Source organism: Dendroctonus ponderosae, unplaced genomic scaffold, assembly GCF_020466585.1.
Source record: "Dendroctonus ponderosae isolate FM_Combo_2020 unplaced genomic scaffold, Dpon_F_20191213v2 Dpon_F_20191213_1, whole genome shotgun sequence".
Classification (NCBI taxonomy): Eukaryota; Metazoa; Arthropoda; class Insecta; order Coleoptera; family Curculionidae; genus Dendroctonus; species Dendroctonus ponderosae.
The window spans coordinates 7,182,786-7,199,221 of NW_026017110.1; the positions used below are offsets into that span (position 1 = coordinate 7,182,786).

At 35.9% G+C, this 16,436-nt stretch overlaps 1 protein-coding gene across 3 annotated transcripts in view; it reads left to right on the forward strand.

Annotated features, from left to right (window-relative positions):
* LOC109545934 overlaps nucleotides 1-16,436 on the forward strand; it is an 86,022-nt gene that overhangs the window by 56,276 nt on the left and 13,310 nt on the right. For all 3 annotated transcript variants that reach the window (XM_048670074.1, XM_048670076.1, XM_048670075.1), the window contains one exon: nucleotides 4,986-5,092. In XM_048670074.1, the coding sequence (XP_048526031.1) occupies nucleotides 5,050-5,092 (43 nt within the window). In that variant the 5' untranslated portion in view covers nucleotides 4,986-5,049. The remainder of the gene's footprint in view (nucleotides 1-4,985; nucleotides 5,093-16,436) is intronic.

The following is a 16,436-nucleotide window of genomic DNA, read 5'->3' on the forward strand; positions in this document are numbered from 1 at the left end:
TCGAGTCAAAGCGTCCAACATGAAGCCGCTATTTGCCAATTTTTAGACCCATATTTACCAAGCTGGAAAAAATCAGATTTTCAAGTAATGTTCCTACACTACACTACAAGTAGACTCGAGTATTTCTTAAGGATGTTGATCATTTCAGGAATATTCTTAATTCGGTTTTGACAAGGCTAAATTTTAGAGCAGAAGGCGCAATTGAGTAAAACGCAGCCCGGTTGAGACCGATGTTTGCTAATCCAGAAAAAAATCGCCGTTCAGAACAATTTTATCAAAACTATGGCATAACTGAGCTGCAAATGTTGCTTAACGATAGTTAAAATTTCTAACGACTACTTTGGTCGGTTTGGAAGATGCGAATTTTTACAGAAGCGTGCTTACTTGAGTTAAAGCTTCCATCATGAGATCGGCATTTACCAATTTTTAGACCGATTTTCACCAACCTGGCAAAAATCAGACTTTTGGGACATTTTTGTTAAATTTGCTCAACGGGTAGACTCAGGTATCTGCTAAAGACTGAACATTTAAAAATTATTTTCGGTGAAATTTTGAAAATCCGAATTTTCAGGTTTGAGGCGCATGTTTAGTAAGTTGGAAAAAATAGGAATTTTGGACGATCTTATTGAAACTTTAAACAAAAGCGCATTTGAGTTAAACCGTCCAATATGAAATCGATATTTACCAATTTTGAAACCCATATTTACCAAGCGGACAAAAATCACACTTTTGGGTGATTTTTGTGAAAATTTTGCTATTAGTCTATCTACTAAAGGTGGTGAACAATTAAAAATTATGCTTTAGTCAGTTTTGAAAATTGCAAACTTTTAAAGAAGATCGCGCAGTTGAGCCTAAGAAACTTCCTATTTGAGACCGAATTTTACTAAGCTGGGAAAAAATTGGAATTTGGTTCGTAAACTCGAACTTTCGGCTAAATGAGCGACCGTCACTTGCGTCTGGTTGGACTACACGAATTGTCTAATTTAAGGGCGAAATTCGCTAAAATATGGTATTAAGGCATATTTTCGGCAACGCACGAAAATCGTGATTTTATGCAAATTGTATCAAACTTCCAGCATTCCTAGCCCAAAGGATCTGCTAAAGATGGACAAAGTTTCAAATTGTTCCTTGAGTTCGTTGGAAAGATCCTAATTTTTTAATCACAGAGCGCAGCTGCTTATAAACACCCATACTGCGAGCAAAATTTACCAAGCTGCAAAAATCAAGATTCTCGGAAAAGTTATCTGAAACCTCTCGTACTTTTAGCGTTCTCTTAAATGTGGTTCAAATTAAAAATTGTTTTACTTTGCAGCTTCATTTCCATCTTTAGTAAAGCAATTTCAGGTTTAATATGAAAAAAATTATTCATATCTGCACATCTTCGGAGCGAAGTATTTGCGAACAATCGTCAAATTTTCAAATTGGTAGTTGCGGTAGTTTAAAAAATGCGATTTTTTAAAGTTGAGAGCGCAGTTGACAAAAAACATTCATTTTGGAGTTGGAAAACTTTAGAGAATTCAGAAAGCAAATTTCAAATTAGTATTTGCTCTAGTTTGGAATGCACGACTTTTTGAAAAAAAGAGCGCACTTGAGTGAAAATATCCATTTAACGGTACATATTTGCTAAACCTGCAAACATCGAAATTGCACGCGATTTTTCTTACATTTTTACCATCGTTATATTTTGGCATTGGCTAACGATTGCTGAATTTTTATAGCTTTGCTTGTGTAAATGTGGGCAGTGCAAAATTATAGAGAAGCGAACGCACTCGAGTTAAAGCGTCGAACATGAAGCCGCTATTTACCAATTTTTAGACCCATAATTACGAAGCTGGCAAAAATAAGATTTTAGGGTAATTTTCCCACAAGTTTTGACAAGGCTAAATTTTAGCGAAGAAGGCGCGGTTGAGTAAAACACAGCCCGTTTGAGACCGATGTTTGCTAAGCCGGAAAAAAATCGAAGTTGAAAACAAGTTTATAAACACTATGCCATAACTGAGCTGCAAATGTTGCGTAACGATGGTGAAAATTTCAAACGACTACTTTGATCGGTTTGGAAGATCAGAATTTTTACAGAAGGTGTGTACTTGAGTTAAAGCGTCCATCATGAGATCGATATTTACCAATTTTTAGACCCATTTTCACGAAAAATCAGACTTTCGGGCAACTTTTGTGAAATTTTCACTATGGGTAAATTCAAGTATCTGGTAAAGCCTGCGAACATTTGAAAATGATTGTCGCTGAACTTCTGAAAAGCCGAATTTTCAAAGGGAGAAAGCGTAGTTGAGCCAAAAACATTCGGTTTGAGACCCGTGTTTACTAAGTTGGAAAAAATGGAAATTCGGGATGATTTGATTGACACTTAAAGATAGTGCAATTTTCAAACCACTGATTTGGCTCGTTGGGAAGATGCGAATTTTTAGAGGAGCGAGTGTAATTGAGTTAAAGCGTCCAATATGAGATCCATGATTACCAATTTTTAAACCCATATTTTCTCAGCGGGCAAAAATCAGACTTTTGGGTGATTTTAGTGCAACTTTAGCTATCGGTAGATGCAATTATCTGCTAAAGATGGTGAACATTGCAAAATTATGTTTTACTAAGATGCGAATTTTTACAGCAGAAGATCGCGAAGTTGAGCCAAGGAAACATTTTTCGGCTTTCCTATTTGAGACCGACTTTTACTAAACTGGGAGAAATTGGAATTTGGTTCAATTTAACTGGAACTTTGGGTTAAATGAGTGACCGTTACTTGCGTGGGGTTGGATGACACCAATTGTCTAATTTAAAGGCGCAATTCGGTAAAATATGGTTTTAACACAGATTTTCGGCAACGTAGAAACATAGTAGTGTTAAGCAATTTTTATCAAACTAGCCGCCTTGCTAGCCCAAAGTATCTACTAAAGATGGACAAAGTTTCAAATTCTTCCTTGAGTTCGTTTGAAAGATACGAATTATTAATCACACAGCGCAGTTGCGTATAAACACCCATTATGCGAGAAAAATTTACAAAGTTGCCAAAAATCAGCTTTGACAGAAAACTTATCCGAAACCTAGACCATCTTTAGCATTCTCTTAAATATGGTTCAAATTAAAAATTGTTCCACTTTGCAGCTTCATTTCCATCTTTAGTAACGCAATTTCAGGTTTAAATTGAAAAAAATTATTATTCATGAAACATCCGCAGCAAAGTACAGCGAAACCGTTACCTCAAACGAATAGCCAGTTGAGTCTGGCTCTAATAACAAGCCCGATTTATACTTAGCGCTAGATAAAACCATTTAATTTTATTGCCATCTATATCCTTTTGCAGTCTGTCCACGTACGTAGTTTAAAATCACCCGCATAATTCTGCTAACTTGAACTAGAAAATTCCTTCGGTCTGTCCAAGCAGGATAATTTTTTCTTGATTTGATAGCTTTGCAAATTTGATTTTTGCAAAGGTTTTACTGGCTTTTCAAAGCTTTAGAAAAATCCATATCGCCTCATTTTTTCCACTAAACTATAAATTTGGCTTTGGATTGGAATTAATTAACCGAACTGATACTCGCTTAATAGGAAAGCGAAGTTATGGACTGTGTTGACTCAATGCATCCTAAAACCGCAACAGCCGCATTCTGAATAGCGATCGTCAAGCCAGTTGAAAACATTGAGCAAAACACTCTATTGGTAAACCAGAGGCAAATAAATTTATCGCATCCGAGTTAATAAATCTAGTGGAAGCCCATACATGTCACAGTGTAACTGTGGTTGGAACGTTCAATAAGGGCTGTTTCCATGTAAATAAACCACCCGAACACTAACAAGTTGCTCTGGATATTTTTTCTATCAAAAATGACCGCGAAATTTCTAAGCGACTTCAATGTATCCCACGCATCATGCTGAAAGTCGATAAGGAAACTGGGGCTAGAGTTTCCAATTCATCTAGAAGTCATCGAAATCAATTTTTCACTCCCACCAGAAGGAAAGTTTCCAATCGAAAGCTAGCTATATTCGACAAAGGGCGTTAGTGGTAATTGATTCTTGAGCGAACTTCAATAAAAGCGTTCGTATTTTACTACAAATGAAAAAGTTTTAAATTCAAAAAGTTTTAAGAAAAGCTGATTTGTTACTTTGCCAAGTCGATTACTTTAGAATTAGTTCCACAAATCCCGTCGATAAAATATCGTTCCAAGGAAATTGGTTTTGCGTCAACAATTTGGACTGAACAGTCTAAACTAGTTGAGAGCATTCTTTGCAAATCACTGCACTATTCAGTTTCATTAGAGAGTTTTATTAGTTTTTCTTTTCTCACAAAGTCTCAGCCAATCAAACAGGGTGCACTGGACATGCTCTGTTTTAAGTGGTGCTTGATGTAACGAGGCAAATTTCGGAGATTCATTCTCTCATTAAACTTTCCATAAACCTTGATAAACATGCTCTGTTCGTTTTCGTCTGAATGCAGGTATATTATCAGCTTTAGCAAGATCCATGAGCGTTGATTACTTGTAAAACTCATACCCTTTATCTACCTGCAATTTTAAAATTTGGTGTTATATACAAGAATTGAAATCAAACCGACAATATGCCAAAGCAATTTTTTGTGCGGCGCAAATTTGTTTTTGAGCTTGCACAGAACGGACGGCAAATATTAACGTTTTGAACATTTGCTATTTTATGCCCCGTTTTAACATGGCAGATGTGTGTGTGATCTTTCCCGGCCCAAATTAATTACGCTTTCGTTCTAATGGGTTTCGAATCGGGGCCTGGACAGCCCATGTATGACTGAGTGCGATTAAAAATCAGTTTTATTGCACGTTGCGCTGCCAAATCCACTTTTTATGAGTCGAAATTTAAAAATCGACAATTTTTACTCGAATCCGTATTGCTGCCATTTTAGTTACATTTGGCAAATTTGGACAAAGTGGACAAGCTAAGTTATGTGCACGTGGATTTTTTACAATTAAGTTGGTTGATACAAGTTTAAATCTTTGACTCTTTTGCAGATTGACTCCTTAAGACCAGATTTGCGATGATTGTGGCCTGACTGCCAACGAGGATTAATCGAAAATGACATCAAAATTTCGCCTATTTTCCGCTTATTTCCTGTTGGGTAAGTTGCCATTCAAATAAGCTCAAAGGCCCAATTATGAAAAACTTCTCAAATTAATTTTATAGCAATATTGCAACAGCTTGTTGCCCATTACACGAACCCAACCGTCCATTACAGCGAATCTTGGAGCACATAATACATAGGAAATAATTTTTGCCTGAATACGAGAACCTAATTAACGTAAATTAAGTTGTTGTTCGCAGTGTCTACAAGTTAATGGGCCGGCATTATTTGCCTAGCAGTTTCATGTTGGGCTTTCAGCTAATTTATGCTGGCAAAAGCTCTAATTATCAATCTCAGATTACTTGCAAGGTCAAGCTGGGCGTTTGAAAATTATGGTTCTTTTGGAAACAGGCTCCAGTTTCAGCGCTTTATTTACTAGCCGATAAATTTCGGTTCACATGTATTTTAGATGGGAAACTTCGAGCAAACTTCGGTAAAATCGGGGAATTTATAAATCATAAAAGTTTTTAAGGGAATAATCGTGTAGCCGCTGTAAGACGTTATAGACTACTGAATCATACAATCATCGATGGGTTTCTGGGAAAAACTTTTCAGAAAAAAATCAAAGCCCGTTTGCGAGCACAGCAAATAATTTCGCGTTTTTTCCAATAAATCACATATTCCTGAGAGTTTTTCACCATATTAAAATGATGCATGTGTGTTTTTGCGGGATAAAATAAAATTCATTATTCAAAGTCCCACACAGCGGGTCGCGTTAAGGAAAGCAAAGAGCAATAATTTTAGCAGCCCCAACACAACAGGGCTGCAGTTGGGCCATAAATTAGACACGACGTAAGATCTTTCCCCGTGTTAAAGTTGCCGCAAAACAGCTGTGTTTGCATTCGAATCCTGACAGCACAGGAATATATACAATTTTTATGCACGGTTTTTCTCCCTGTGTGTTAGCGACAAAAGGGGGAACACTCTGGGGAACAATTACAATCTGAATTTCCGGGGTTTCGTTTAAGTTGCGTCCAATTTTATTCATAAATCTCTTAAATGCAACTAATTGCGTTTTATCGTGTTGCTGCGGGAATTTTTCGAGGCTGCTTTTTTTTGTGAAATACTGTTATCTTAATTTCCTCATTATGTAAAGTGGTAAGTAATCGACATTTATTTCAGACCGATGTAGGCGAGGAGTTTTCAAATTTCTGAGCCATGAGTTGCATAACTTGCGAAAGTTGCATAACTTGCGCTTTTGAGTTGTTGCCGCTCTCTGAATTAATGCGTTTTCACTTATTGGTTAATGAGTTATAACTGCCGTTGACGGAATTTTAACATCTAACAAAAAAGCCATCAACATATTGCTTTTGCGTATACGATTGCTTGAAACTATTTGGTCTAAAACGAGGAAAACTCCGGAAATTTTGAAGAAACTTTAAAAATTTGAGAGCTATGAAGGTGACGAGTTTTCCAAATGTTGATTATATGTTTTCTCTGGTCGTTTTTTGAGGAAACCTAATTTTTGCCGAAAAAAAACAAGATAGCTTGGTTTCGATTTTGTCCCAAATTCAAAAGTAAAACGGGTATTCGCAAAAGACGATGAAGAAGACCAAACTGTAAAGACGATTACTTTTCTTGTAAAATCCATCTTTTAACTTTTTTGCCTAAAAGACTCTCAGTTTGCCAGTATTTTACAGTAAAACGTTAGGCGAAACGCGTTGTTCAGTTTAGAGAGAGTTTTTTTAGAAATATTGACGTAAATTGAAGAAACCGGAATTTAAATAAAACAAATTATTCACAGCGACAAAAGTGACGAGTTTTCCGAATAATTGAGTATAAACTTTAACTTGTTCTGTTCAGGGAAATATTTTTGGCAAAAAATTACGCGGGTTTTGACAAAAAAAGTGAAGCTGCAAAAGGTTCCAGGAAATTTTTACAAAGCTGTTCAGGAGCCGAGTATTCCGATAAAATTTATTTTATAATTTTCACAGAACATACCTGCAGATTGTCAGTATTTTAAGTAAAACTAAAAATAATACGTTTTTTGCGTAGCAAGAATTGCTTAATAGAAACTTTGACAAAACTGGAATGGCCTAAAATTTCAAATAAATTTGAAAACTCGTCAGAGCGATGAGGGTGGCGAATTTTCCAAATAATTTTTTGGAAACTTTTGCTCCCTTGCCGTTTTTTTTTTTAAGATAATCTTAATTGCTTTCGGTAAAAAACTGAATAAAATTACTTGGTTTTTGTGCCAAATTCGAAGCTGAAAACGGTTTTCTAAAGTTCTCTGCAAATCGATGAATAAGGCGAATTTTCTAGCAAAATCAATTTTGTCATTTTTTGCGAAAACCCACTTAAACGCTTTTTAACAAACTCAGAGTCAGAGCAATGGAAGTGACGAGTTTTCCAAAATAATTTATTATAAACTTTCGCTTTGTCAGTTCGTTTTTTGATAGAAAATTATTTGATTTTTGTACCAAATTCGAAGCTGGAAAGCAATTTCCAAACTTTTTACAAAGCGACGAAATTTATTTCATAATTTTTCGCGAAAAATAGCTTAAGATTATCAGTATTTGTACGTATTTTTTGAAAATTGAGCATTTAGAGAATAGAGTAACTTTGCTAAAACTTAAAAATTCTGAAGTTTTGAAGAAATGTTAAAAATATTAGTTATAAATGGCCCTTAAAAAATATAAAAACAAGTAAAAGCAGTCATCAACAGTTTCCTAGCAACGGAACTGGGTTACTGCGCCGGTGCGTTGGGTTAGCGCACCAAACCATTTGCGTGGCACTGCGCCAACTCCCAAAAATTCATTGAGTTACCCAGGACTAATCAACAGTTTCAACCACCAACCAAGACCACAAAAGATTTTTGAGCCAAACTGTCCAAATTTACAATTAAACTGCCTGAAATGTTGCATTAATTCGCCCGTTTGCGCCTAACTGCAGGAAAGTTTGGTAAAGCAAACGAGAATTTCGAGCAAACATTTTTTGGGAACAGACGAGTGTCTCTTCTAATTAATACTATCACGAATGGAGTGGGTGGTAAAATTTCAAATTCGTTATTAAAATAAGAAAATTTATGAAAACTGCAAATTAAAAGCGCTGGTAACAAACAAAAATTAAAGCTGATATCAAGATTATGAAGAAAATAAACCAAAAAGCTAGGAAATGTTTTTTTTTACGAAGGTTTGCATCTGTGGTGATGACAGAAATGGGAGAAACTAGAGATCGCGATTAGAATTCAAAATTTGAACTCTTGGAGATTTTCCGGATTTTTCATACAAAAAATGCAAGGAGTTGATGACATGAATTTTTCCGCAAATGTTGCCATTTTCCTTTTTATCTAATTCTTAATGAGTTTCTAAAGGAAATTTACTGATCTATTGTTATTGTCGATCGGTCTTTGCCTGTAAAACGTTACAGCTGAACTGGCCAATGGAAGACCAAAAATTTTGCGAGTTTTTTTTTATTTTATTATTATTAGACAGATATGGGCGAGGAATTTTCTCATTTTGGAAAAATTAAATAGGATTAATGGCAGAAGCAATCGGAGCATACAGAAGTGAGCGACAAAAAACGAATAGCAATAAGCTTTAGTTGATATTTTGGGAAAAATTTACAAACAGATGCTGGAGAGAATTTTCGAATTCTGTTATGAATGAGTTCAAGCAAAAGTACTACAAATTACGTTTTTAAATATTTTTTTTACGTTGAGCAAGAAAATAGTGCTTTCAGATATACCAGTTTGAAAGCGACATTTTTAAAAAACACCAACCTACGGCACAAGAATCGTCCCTAAAATTTTTTTCAACTTCTCAAAAAGCTCCCAATTATCCAACTCATGACAAACTTTCAGATAATTTTTCTCCACTTGCAGCTTTAAAAGTTTTTTCTAAATTTACTTTATAAACCCAACTTATTGAGGCTAAACGCATTACAAAGATTAATTTGCAGGTACTGTTTTTACGCAGGGGGAGTTAATTAGGTTTCCATCTTCCGTAGTGTTTGAGAGACGAATTCTTAAAATCGGGATTGAGGTACAAAAATCAGCACTTGAAGTTTGGAAGTTTTTTTTGGCCATTATAAGCTGATCCAGACCAAACTTGCTCATCTTATTCATAGCTGCGTTCTACATGTTGACAAGCGTAAACGCGCTTCAATTTTTTTGAAAATGATTGGGCCTCAATTTTTTGTGTTTCGTATTTCAAGAATCTCCTGTGAAAATTTTGAAACTTTTTCATAAACCTTCCCAAACATTGAGACCAAACTGACCTCTAAAGGTGAAAACATTTGTATTCTTGCGGTGGACAAAAACGATGCTTTCATTCAACTTTCAGTTTGGGAGCTACACATTTTTGAAAAACTGTGTAATATAAAAATTGTCGATAAAACGGATTGAGCCAAAATTCACAGATCATATTAGAAACTCGTTTGTTATGGGCAGAAAATCGTGCATTTAGTGCGTAAAGAACACGTGAAAATTCGGGCCGACTTCAGGAATATTAGAAGAGAAGGAAAACTAGAGATCGCAATTAGAGTACGAATCATCCAGTTTGGGACAAAGTTGCCTAAGTTTTCTTAAGAAGTTGCCGAGATTTGCTGCGATGCGAATTTCTGCCAATGTTGACATTTTCCTTTTCACCTTTTTATGGCCTCATTAAAGGTTTTGCCTGCAAAAGTCAAACGTTTTACTACATTTACATATTTATGGCCTTTTATATGTTGACGTTTGAAATTGATGGCAAAAGTTCAATAGACTTCCTTCCCCCGGTTTTCTGTTTTAACGTATTTATATTTAGACTGATGTGGGAGGCGAGGTTTTCAATACTCAATTTATAAATATTCCCGTATTGTTTGGAAATTAACTTCTATTTTCTTGCTCAAAGTAGAAGGAACCAAGTAGTCGTTTCTGTCTTCGCTCAGTTATTTATTTATTTTGCAGTTTCGTAAATTTTCTCATTATCATAAAATTAAACTAAAATTATTTTTGAATTTGCCATGTAACAGTAAGACACAGAAAGCACCAAATTGGAGTTTATTTGATACCCGAGTTGATGTCCTCAATAAACCTGTCGAATGACCAAACTTATCGAGCTCTTATCTTAGATTCCCAAGATGAACAAAACATTCAACAAACATAGACATAAATCTAACATTCCCATAGGGGAGCCCGCCCTATTTCTTTCAAATTGGCTCGTTTTTTCCTAACAGTTTCCCAATAAGAAAGAAAGCTGGAGCCGTTGCATGTAAATCTTATCGGGTCCAGTATCCAGCAGAAATCGAAACTTGGAGAAAAAATTCAAGAAGCTGGTTTTGGCCTAAAGAGTTTGCGTCTGGTTTAATTTATTATTGTCCCCCTTGTGGGAGAGCGAGATTCACGTTATTGCTTTTCGCAAGCTCGTCGGCTCTTTAAATAATGATTCTGTTTTATTTCCTTTAAAACCCGAAATATAAATCATTGCAATGCGTGAAAAAGTCTACGGCGATGACATTCTGTGGTTTATCAATTCCAGGACAATATTTCACGACTTTTGGCAATTTTGCATGGAAATTTACCAGTTGATAAAGACATGAACCCTAAATATTGGGGTAATAAAGTGTTTCAATTAAATGAGCAAATTTTATGGCTTTTTTCCTAATTAGATTCGATTTCGAATTGTGCATGTTTAATTTGTCGTTGCGTTATGTAGCAGTTTTCTTCTTTTTGTGTTTCAAATAAATTGGCTATAATTGTCTAAATGGTTTTCTCTAAACGATTTCAACTGAACGCTGAGCATTTCAGCAGATGATATAAAAATGCCGTTTTTTGTGAGCATTAAAGACAATTGCCAAAATGCGGCGAGAGTAAGAGCATCCCTTCGTTTTTAACATCTAGCTGCAAAACAAAAACAACCACAAACGTGTACAATTAAACCTTCGCAGCTGACTTATTTCTATGATTTATATTATTATGATGGCCGCACTTGAACTGGGAAAGTTAGCGATAAGATATTGGGCGAATTGGGCAGTCATTAATCAAGCTGTTGAGTAATAAAATAAATTGACTGCCCAAGGGAATTTAGGGGCAATAATTTTAGTGGCGTGGTCTCACAAGCCCCGTCGGGGTGTAAATTGAACGTGACATAATAACTTTCCCTTCTATAAAATTTGCGGGGCCCTCGCATCCGTCCCATGACACATTCGGGAGATTTACAATTTTTATGCATTTCCGCATTTCTATTAGGCGTGAACAAGATTGTCTCGTCCGGTTTGAAAAGATTCCCGTTACCCCGATTCAGCTGCAGCCGTTTTCCCGTCACGAACAAATGATGGATGTGGGAAAAATGAAATTTTCAAACGTGCCTGACTATCTAAACATCTTGAAAATTTGTCTTCATAAGGAATATTGAGCCGTTTTGGTGTTCTTGTTTTGATACCTAGAGCCGGACAGTTTTTATTGGCTCAATGGCAGATTTTGCGAATGTTTCTTCCAGCCATAAGCAACAATTAATTATGCTCAGGCTGTTCATCCAAAATGACTGAATATGAATATGTCGAAACCCGAATAGCCAAAGCAGGAAACATAAATTCCATTTTGTCCAGGCCATTGCTTTTGACAAAGTTTGACGTTGAATGTATGGAGGTGGACTCGAAACTACATTAATTGTAATAATTTGCCTGACGTAAATCATTAGACTGACTAGCTCTACATGCGCCCATTGATCATTTAGGGTAATTTTGGCCATTGAACGGCTTTTTCACTGTGTTAATAATGAGTGATGCCAGCCGATCCTTATCTGTTATTGATGGCAAATAGTTCAGGAATATAGCGAATCTGTGATGGACCACTCGTGCACTCTTTATAAATGAATGAAATTTAAACTTTCAAAAAGAAGCTGAAAATGTGCACACATTTTTGCTTCCAACAACTCTGCTTGGTTTGGCAGATTTTTCCCAATAATGTAGGCCATATTCAGGGACTTCACTATTAAAAGTCATTTTTTGCCAAAAAAGAACCCCCTTTCTAAATCCATGTTGCTTTAGATAGGATCAAATTCTGGGACCAGAACGAAGTGTGCTTTCAGCAGTAAATTGGCTGTGTTTACAAGGCTTGAGGGCCGAAGCTCAAAAACAGTGAAAGCACTTCAATTAGATCGAAGATCGGCAAAATTTAATCGACTCGTTGGCCCATAAAAATCGAAAAAGGTTCTCGAAAGGGTCGCCGAACGAAACTTAGAGCACGTTTCGAGTTAATCGGAAGGTTAGGCTGTAATGGATCTTTATACGACCACCAAACTTTGCCTTTCCAGATACTTTTCCAGCCCGCGTTTGATTTGGAAGCGCCTCAGTTTGAATAGCCAGAAACCAATTAGATTGCTAGAAGTAACGTGGAAGGATTTACATGTAATCTGGGGCTTTGAGCTGACAAATCGAGGGCATCCCGATAGCGGACCCTTTTATTCTATAGGGAAAATCTCTGGTTGCTCCTTTAAAAATCCTGCCGGCTTTAATCGAAGAGGCCCTGCTGAGGAGATCGCCAACTCTATGTACTACTGAGTCTAGAGTTCGTGGCCTGACAATGTAGATCAATTACTTTCCAATCTTGCGATTAACTCTAATCGGGTTCAGCCCGTCCAGTACAGCGTTTCCGGCCTACCCTTGCCATCGCATTTCTCTTTTTATTGCCATCATGTCGGATAAAATTTTTCTGTTTTCCTTTGCCAGTTGTTTGTTGGGGATTTCCATGAATGTTTAGGACCATCCTTGACGTCTTTTTAGTTTCATAATTGATCAGATTAATTTATTTTTGAAAAAGTATTGGTGATGTAAAAAAATCTTCCAGACGTTTCGCAAGCACGACTGGATTAAATCTTCAAGAAAAAGTCTTTCCATTTTTTTCCGCGAAAGGCCCAAGAATTTTCGACACATTTTTTATGGGCGCTTAATCGATTTGCTCCATACTTGGAAGGCAAATTCATATGGAAACTGTGCACTGTGCATGTTCCAAATTAACTGAGAACTCTTTATTTAAGCCATCAAGAAGTTCTGTATGCAAAACTTATTGGTTAAAATGGAGTGGGGAACTCTCAATCTTATTGTCAAAACTTGCTGACACGGAACTTTGCCGCTCTTGGAAATTATGACTTTTCCTTTGAGGCTTTGAGGGCCGACATGAATTAATGGTGCCGCCTCTCATGAGGGAGCTTCAATCAAAAGTTGATTTTTCCAGTTGGTTCCTGTCGAGTCCTCAAAAATGTTGAGTGAAACCGCATTTGCGTGGGAAAAATTCGCACGCTTAGTCGCAATATTTTCCATCAGTGCATTTTGTTCACGTGTCGGGTTTGTCACATTGAAATATTACTGATATGCACCTGCGTTTATAAATTGATTACAGACGCTTTTTCTCGTCAATTTAATCCTCGGTACCCCGAAAATATTGAATGCATTTTCCCGTTCGGATTTTTAGCAGGCAGGATATTCGCTATTCGCGATTCAGCCAAGTATGCATTACTAATCATGTTGAGAGCATGAATAGCGCATGGAACTTTTTCTACAAACAACCATCGATTTTCTTTTGAAGCTTTCACAAGCGTTCATCATTCAATGGGGAATTTGCAGGAGGTTTTAGTTTGGGCAAACCGAGCTTTCGAGGGAGAAAAGGTGGATAATGTGACAATTTTTCAAAAATTCCTCAGTTACGAATAAACAAGGAACACAAGCAAATTTGCTTGGACTAAAAGTAGCGTTTCCCAGTCAAAAAGATGATTCAACTTTAAATTTAAATTGGCTTAAATGTCTATTATATTATAAAAGATCCAGAAACTAAATTTAATTTTTTAGTTGCTTAGAAAATAATCTAACACGTTTGTGTTTCAATGTTTTTCTTCAAGACTCATGCCAACACAAACTCTAAGAATCGATAAATAACAAACTTCTTAAAATAAAACTCGATTGAATTTTATTTTTTATAAACAAAAACTGTAATTTCTTTCCAAGAATCCCCATCACTGTCAATAAATTAAAACATACACGTGTTTTTTAAACATTTCCTGTTAAATAAATGATCTAAATATTTCGAAATTGGAAAATTAAATTGAACTAATAGTTCCGAAACAAATCGAACATAGGAATTTCATCGTCCGATCCAATAGTTGACTGCAACCCATTTAAAATGTGTTGTTATTGCAGGTGCAATAAAAGTTAAGTGTTCTCGTAATGTTTTGCGGCAGCATTGAGTGTTTTATTTATTAGTTGGTTTTACGTTCGGAATGAAATAAACTAAAAGAAACATAAACAATTGGTGGGTTTTAATTTACAATGGCTCATATTTAGTCACGTCGAATAAAAATAGGAGAAAATTGAATTTTCCAGCTAGGTTTTAGTCGATATATAAAATCAAGCCGTTGCTTTGTGCAGACTTTGTCCTCCATTGTTATGGCTGCCACTCCATAAAAGGTAAACTTTGTTAAATAGTCCTCTCGAGCAAAGGAAACGGTCCAACTTGAAACCCAAGTATTTTCCAAACTTTTTCCACGCTCAGGAAAAACACTTTTGCAGACTATTTAATTACCAAGCGAATGGGAGAAGCGTTTTACGTTAAATTGAGCGAATAAAAGCTTATGGGCTGATATTACACTTATTATTTTAGTAGATTATTTAAGGGAAAATGCAATTTTCAAACCGGCGCCGCTAGAATTAATATGGCAAAAAATCCAAACCATATTTTACAGTCATTTGTTTGCCAGCGTTATATATGAGCTAGCTCAAGGGTCACCTTTGGGTCAGACTAGGACGATTTATAGCTCAACTTTAAAATTATAGATTGTCCTAATCTTGCTACCTACGAAACTCGAAGGATTTATGCTCAGTTTTTCAAATGTTTGTACTAAAATAGTTTCAAGGAATTTAAAATATTACCCTCTTGCTTTAGTTGAACAGAGTCTGAACGTTTTTACGATGCTTTTGAGAAGCAGCATCAAAGCCGGCAAAGACTTCGGGTGCAAACAGTTGTAGATTTCGGATGTTGTTTCCAGACCAAACCCAGATTGAAGCTAATAGCTGAGCATTGGCTAAACTCCAGTCAGAAAAATGGTGCACCACAATGTTTTTTTTTTCGAACAAAATTTTTACCGTATTCTGCAGACCAGTGGAAACAAAAAAACTATTCTGGGTTTTCTTGCTGAAATGAACAGTTTTTGGAAAACAAATTAAAACCTTTGCAATGTCCGAGACACAAACGCGACATTTAACATTTGGTAGATTCAAGTCAGAAACATTGTGAGCGTTAATGGTTTTGCTGCATCACAAACTCTCTGAAATTCTCAATTGAGTTTTAAACGAAAAAGGGCTTTTGGGTTTCATCGGCAAATTTTTTTTTTACAGTTTCTTGTTAAAAAAGGCAAAAGTGTCGACTAGAAAATTATCGTTATATTTAACTTGTGGTGTTTTTATGCAGAAAAACTGTGCACGCCAATGGTTTTTTTAGAAATGGAAATTATAGTTTCACTCCGCAATCAGTTGGAAATAAAAAAGCTCTTTTGTGTTTTTCTGCTAAAATGGACAAGTTCAGACAAAAAAACTAAAACCGTTGCATTATCCCAAAAAAATTGCGTTATATCTCACATTTGATACTTCGAGACCGCGAAGCAGAATTCCTGCAAGATATTTTTCTATTCATATCTGCAGGCAGTTGAAAACCAAACCCTCTTCTGGGTTTGTGTTCAAACAAACACTTTTTTCTAATTCTCAATTGAGTTTTTAATAAAAAATATCTTTTGGGTTCTTGTAAGCAGCATCAAATCCGGCAAATACTTCGGGTGCAAATGGTTGTAAGACACATCCTGCAAACACAAACTCTCCTAAATTCTCAATTGAGTTATAAACTAAAGAGCGCTTTTGGGTTTTGTCGCTAAAATTCACAGTTTCTCGTTAAAAAAGGCAAAAGTGTCGGCTTGTCCTAGAAAATTATCGTTAGAATTAACATTGGGTGTTATGAGACAAACAAAACTGTGCACGCCAAGGGTTTTTTCAGAAATAAAAATTATAGTTCCACTCCACAATTAGTGGGAAACAAAAATGTCTTTTTTGCGTTTTTCTTCTAAAATGGGCACTTTCAGGTAAAAAAAATTAAACCGCTGGATTGTCCCAAAAAATGTACGCTATACCTCACATTTGAGACTTCGAGGCAGCGAAACCGAATTCCTGCAAATAATTTTTATTTTCATATTCTGCAGGCAGCTGGAAACAAAAAGGTCTTCTGATGAAATCCTTTTTGGGTTCTTTTGCCAAAATGCACAGTTTCTGATCAAAAAAATTTAATCCATTGGATAGTCCGACAAAAGTTACCACAATATTTAACATTTCATAATTGCGAACTGGTTCTAGTTGGGCTTGAGACCAGCAAATCAAAAAAGGA